Source organism: Mus caroli, chromosome 2 (assembly GCF_900094665.2).
Source record: "Mus caroli chromosome 2, CAROLI_EIJ_v1.1, whole genome shotgun sequence".
NCBI lineage: Eukaryota > Metazoa > Chordata > Mammalia > Rodentia > Muridae > Mus > Mus caroli.
In genome coordinates, this window is record NC_034571.1 from 159379310 (window position 1) to 159385604 (window position 6295).

The following is a 6295-nucleotide window of genomic DNA, read 5'->3' on the forward strand; positions in this document are numbered from 1 at the left end:
CAAATGGATCCAATTTTTCCTGCCTCCTGAGTGCTAGGAGAGTGGCAAGAATGCCATGTTCAAAGGCACACTGTTAGGTGGCAGGGTTGACCTGGCCTCTGCTGCCGAGAGATGAGAACCATGTCCAGATGACGCCATTCCATTGCTGACCTGGTTTTCACATCCAGAAAATTGGGAATTTTCTTAGAAACTATTTTAGATTTACTTTAACTGGGGAGAGGGTGTGTGCATGTGTATGCAGTGTCCAGAGAGGCCATGGGGAAGCTGGGTGTGGTGGCACACAGCTTTACACCCTTTAATCTCTGTGAGTTAAGTTCCAGGACAGCCAAGGTTATGCCGTGAGTGAGTTGCCTGTCCTGGGCGCTAGGAACTGAGCTCAGTGGGCTGGCTCTTACCCAGAGTCAGCTCTGAAAGCTCCTCCCCTCCGTTCGTCCCCACCCTGGAAGGATGGGAAGGGCTCTCAGGGAGGTTGTCACACTGCTTGTAGTGTGTGTGCTGCCTCCTAGTTAAGGGCTCCATAAAGCAGTGTGACCCTTACTGCTGCTGACAGTTTATCACATAGAAGTAGGACAAACTCCAGAGCTGTTCTGCAGCATTCCGGCCCATGTCCCCAAAATGGCTCCATGGCCCTTCTGGCACAGCTTGTCTCTCACTCAGCTGGGACACTGTCGCCTGGTTCCAGACATGCTTCCTGCCCTTCTCCTCTGGCCGCAGGCTGAAGGCATAGAGTCAGTCCACAGCAGCTGTCCCAACATTAGAGTGCGGAGGACACTCAATGTGACATTCTCCAGACTTTAGGTCAGCAGTTAAGAGCACTGGCTGCATTAGAGAGGACCCAGATTCAGTTCCCTGTACCCACAGGAAACTCAGGTCGACCGCTGTGGGCACTGGGCATATGTGGTATAGGGCATGTAGGCAAACTGCTCACACTCATAAAAAACATGTCAGAGATAGAAGTGCATGCCTGTAACCCTAGCAATTGGGAGACCAAGGCAGGATTCCACAAGTTTGAGGTCAACAGGGCCACACAGCAAGATCCTGTCTGAGAGAGAGGCAAAATGTGTGTGGAGGGTGCCCCACCCCCCACCTCCACAAAGAAGGAAAGAGGCAGCAGAAGTGTGGGGAAGGGCATATGCTACAGTCCATGATGCTGGGAAACTTGGCTGCCTTCAAGGAGCATGCATTGTAATGAGGCAGGGACATGGAAACTCAGCTCTAGTTGGGGCCTGGGAATGTGGGCTCTTTGTTCCCAGGGCAGGGGCATGAGTATGGTGTTGTGAAGGGTCAGAAAAGACAGGCCATTGAGCAGGATGGTGAGTCCCTGAGAGCAGGCAGTGGAGTGACCTGTGCCTGCAGCCCCAGTCTCAGAGTCAGCATTTTTGAATATCTTGTCAGATTCTCATTTCTATAAAGAGAACTCTTACTGAGAAATGCCCACTGTAACCACGCCCCAGTCAGCTTCATTTTTGGCACCACCCCACCCCCCACCCCGTTGCTTTGCCACATGCCTATCCAGTGCCCTTCATCCTTTCTCCTTGACACCTGGCCATGTGTTGAAGCACATTGACCTGAGGAAAACGCCTTCCCTGGAGTTTGGCATGATGATCATTTTTGCTTACCTGCCATACGGGCTGGCAGAAGGAATCTCACTCTCAGGTAAGGAGTACCCAGCATGGGCACTCAGTAGAGGTCTTGTCATGTGAGTTGCTTTCTCTTGGCAGAGACAGGTGCTGTGATGCTCCTGTTTTACCACAAGAAAACCTGAGGTTGACAAAGAGTAGGTACAGTGCCCAACAGGGCTAAGGAGTTGAGGTGCAGGCAGAAGGTCAGGAGTTCAGGCTCATCCTCCACCACTGAACACAGTCAAGTTCAGCCCAGACTATGAGCTTTCTGCCTTAGAAACAAAATCACACTCCTGAGGTGCTTTAACCAGGGACGGCGTTTGCTACCGAGACCCATGGCCTTACTTTGATCCCGAAATCTGTCCCATCACACACACACACACACACACACACACACGCACACACACGACAGCCAGATAAGTAGATAAATGCGATCTGTTTTAAAGGCAGAGGCTAGAAAGACAGCTCTGTGGTAAAGCAAAGACTGAGAGGAGGAAGAGTGAGCCTGGACCACACTGCTCAAGAAAAAGCTGAGTGTGGGGCATGCCTGTGTCCATAATCCCAGTACTAGGTGCTGAGGCAGGGGGATGGCTGGCCAGCCAGTCTAGCAGAATTGAACTACAGGTTCAGTGAGAGACCTTGCCTTAAAAATGAGATCAAACCGGGCGTGGTGGCGCACGCCTTTAATCCCAGCACTCGGGAGGCAGAGGCAGGTGGATTTCTGAGTTCGAGGCCAGCCTGGTCTACAGAGTGAGTTCCAGGACAGCCAGGGCTACACAGAGAAACCCTGTCTCGAAAAAACAAAAACAAGCAAAAAATGAGACCAATAGAGGAGGACACCTGCTGTCAACCTCCACTTGCGCGCGCGCGCGCGCGCACACACACACACACACACACACACACACACACACGTGCATGTGTGGACACTCATGGATGTGTACAGTGGACACAGCACAGAAACAAAACAAGGACACACGTGCTGCTGTCCCAGCTGGAATTGGGACAGTAATGTACCGACTCCTGAGCTGATGTTCAGAGCCTGCTTAACCCATCTCCCTCCAGCCAGGAAATCACACACTGCAGCAAAACGGAGTTGCTCCGTACTATAGTGGGGTATCTTAGTTAGGGTTTTACTGCTGTGAACAGACACCATGACCAAGGCAAGTCTTATAAAAAATAACATTTAATTGGGGCTGGCTTACAGGTTCAGAGGTTCAGTCCATTATCATCAAGGTGGGAGCATGGCTGCATCTAGGCAGGCATGGCGCAGGAGGAGCTGAGAGTTCTATGCCCTCATCCAAAGGCTGCTAGTGGAAGACTGACTTCCAGGCACCTAGGGTAAGGGTCTTACGCCCACACGCACAGTGACACACCTATTCCAACCAGGTCACACCTATTCCAGCGAGGCCACACCTACAAATGGTGCCACTCCCTGATCCAAGAATATACAAACCATGACACGGGTCTTCTTTTTATTTGTGTGGTTTGTTGTTGTTGTTTTGTTTGGGGGGGAGGTTGTTTTTGTTTTGTTTTGTTTTGTTTTTGAGACAGGGTTTCTCTGTATAGCCCTGGCTGTCCTGGAACTCACTGTGAAAACCAGGCTGACCTGGAACGCAGAAATCCGCCTGCCTCTGCCTCCAAAGTGCTGGGATTAAAAGCGTGTGCCACCACTGCCTGGTTTATAGCGGGTGCTTCTTAGACACACTAAAATGCGTTGTTTGTTTTGATTTTACAAGATGGGAATTTCACTAGGTAGCCCAGGCTAGTTTTGAGCTTGAAATCCCCTGCTTCTGTCTCCTTGGCTGAGATGGCAGACATGTGCCACTCACCTGGCTATCACACAGGCTTAACCTCGACATCCCCTGGAGTGGGCACCCGGCGGACTCCTTATTCAAAGTTGTTAGGCAGGTAGAGAGCTTGTAAGATTCACACCCTGGCTTCCTGGGCTCCTAGCTGCAGATACCTTGGATGTTCTGGAGAGGTGGAGGGGCTGCCCACCAAGCACTGGCTCCCAGGACCTTTCATCCTCTGGGCTCAGTCAGTAGCCCCTTCCTGTCAGCTTTTTGCCCCAAGTGGTATGGATCCTGTGACACTGTTTGTCAAGTTATGAGGCTGGATGTGGAGGCTCTGTGCAGATTCAGAGCAAGCCTCATGCCTTGTCCCCATGTGCAGGGACAGCTGAATGAGGAGGGCTCTTCTTGACACCAGTTCCTCACCCTCACCTGCTGAGGAGGAGAAGCACCACATAGGCTGGCCTCTGCCATGGAGAGGCTTCTCCTTTAAACTGCAGTGAGGCCAACGTCCCTACAGTCATCTGTGTAGGGCATTCTGTTGAGTTGTGTGTGACAGGTGTGTGCAGCCATCTGCTCCTGGCTGGGTTCGTAGAGGAGGCCTTGCCCCATACTGTGTCTTCTTTGGTCACCATGAGCTGCATTATTAGTGGTTATTTCTAGATGTCACTAAAAGTCATGTGACATACAATGACTGGTACCTGATTCTGTCTGACAGTGGTGGCACGAAGCACTACCATCTCACTGTCCCAGGGTCTCTCCGTCCCAGGGCTGATGAGACTTTTCTACCTTTGGCCTGTGAACGTTCACAAAGCTTTGTGTGGGTGACTACTGTAAGGTTACTAGGTTAGGTGACCAGTTACTAGGTTAGGTAAGATTACTAGGTTAGGTAAGGTTACTAGGTTAGGTAAGGTTACTAGGTTAGGTTTCACTTTGTTAGGAACTGCTGAGTGTTTGACAGTGACTAGTTCTGCTGGGGTGAGCAGTGAGGGGAGGCGGAGACAGGAGGATCTCTGAATTCCAGGACAGCCAGGGCTACACAGAGAAAACTAAACCAACCAAACAAAAAAGATCAGCTCTATCTGCTTCTCCAGCAGATCATGGGCATATAAACTTCAAAAAGATTTTTTAAAAACATGGTATTTTTTGTGTCTATCTAATCCATGTATCCTCCCGAAAGTGAGCCCCTGTAGCCCCATTCCCTCTCTCTGATGTCTGTGTACAGGTGGTGGTTACAGTAGGTGAGTCTGAGTGTCAGAGTAGGGTGGCCTGTGTGGGGAGGAGAGGCTTCGTGGGCAGACTCCCGAGGAACCCCTTGGAGTGCTCATCTGAGCTCTCCTGTCGCTCCGGACCTGGTCAAGTGCCCACACTTTCCTTGGCCATGGTGAAGCACGTCTGGGTCATTCCAGCATTCAGAGTCAAGTGCACAGTCAGACTCAGCATCCGTGTGCTCATCCACGGGGAATGGACCGTTTGCATCGGTCACTTGCAGAAGTTTACAAGATTTTGGTAAGAAACAAATTCCTATCTTCTCAGAAGTGAAGCTGGACCTGTCCAGCAGGGCTGCAGCGGCCTAACAAAGAGCCACCTCTATATCAAGTGTTCTTGGTCTTCTTACCCCCTGGCCAGTGCATCTTGGACACCTAAAACCCTTTGGCCACACTGCCCCCTGCTGGATTTGAGCAGCGCTGTCCTGGGACAGACCTCAGGAATTTCCACACTTCAGTGTCAGGCTAAGTTGCTTCCTGAGCCTTTGGTCTCAGGAACAAGTATTTATAGTCCCTCCTGCCAGTCGTAGCAGCATCTCTCTTTGTAGGGTGGCTGCAGTGGTAGTCTGGCTGGTGACAGCATTGTAGCCTGGGATCCTCTGGTTAACACTGCATCAAGATGAGAAGGATGTTGGTGGTTCTTAGACCTAAGCCCAAGACCACTCCCGACTACATCCTCCCTCCTGGTCCATGGGTGCTTCTTGCTGGTGGTTGCTGTACAGCACTGGGCATCAGGCCTGGGGCTCCAGCCAGGGCCTTGAACATGCTCAACATGCCTTACCAGAGCTGCATGTTTGTCTGCTGTCATTCTTTTTTTTTTAGATTTTTTTTTTTTTAGGTTTGTTTTGCGTTTGGAGAATAGTCTGTATTATGTAGCTCTGACCTGAAACTCATCACAGATCTACCTGCCTGTCTCCCAAGTGCTGGGACTAAAGGTGCTTGCTACCCTGCCTGGGTAGACATATTTTTTTGTATATGATTGCGTGCCACAAAGTGCCTGGGAGTTGTGTGTCATTGTTAGCTACCATGTTGGTGCTAGGAGTCAAATGTTATGGTGTCGGAAACCAGGAGCTAAAAAAGCAGAATTTTTCAGTTATTTTTACAATCATGGAAAAGGTGCATGTTAAAGGTTTATGGTCAGATAATTACCATACCATGAAACATTTTATGGTTGGTTATGACCATAAAATAGAGAACATTCCAGTCCTCTGTCATGTACACGGCAGAGCCCTGTGGGGATTTCAAAGACTAGGTGGCCTGTTTTGCAGGGCCTTGCATATGATCAGCTCAGAGGCTAGTGTGTGACACTCCCTTTGTACAGGTGCAGTTAGCCAGTGAAACTGTTTCTTCAAAATGATGGTAGTGAATTAAAGCTTGGCTTATAAAATTGGATTTTAGCCGGGCATGGTGGCGCATGCCTTTAATCCCAGCAGTTGGGAGGCAGAGGCAGGCGGATTTCTGAGTTTGAGGACAGCCAGGGCTACACAGAGAAACCCTGTCTCGAAAAACCAAAACCAGGGCTGGTGAGATGGCTCAGTGGGTAAGAGCACCCGACTGCTCTTCCAAAGGTCCAGAGTTCAAATCCCAGCAACCACATGGTGGCTCGCAACCATCC

The 6295-nt window shown here is 50.3% G+C and overlaps 1 protein-coding gene across 1 annotated transcript in view; it reads left to right on the plus strand.

Moving 5' to 3' along the window:
• Positions 1-6295, plus strand: part of Slc9a8 (solute carrier family 9 member A8) — a 56247-nt gene that overhangs the window by 35991 nt on the left and 13961 nt on the right. The window contains exon 10 of the mRNA XM_021154810.2: positions 1551-1656. Coding sequence (XP_021010469.1) covers positions 1551-1656 — 106 coding nt within the window. The remainder of the gene's footprint in view (positions 1-1550; positions 1657-6295) is intronic.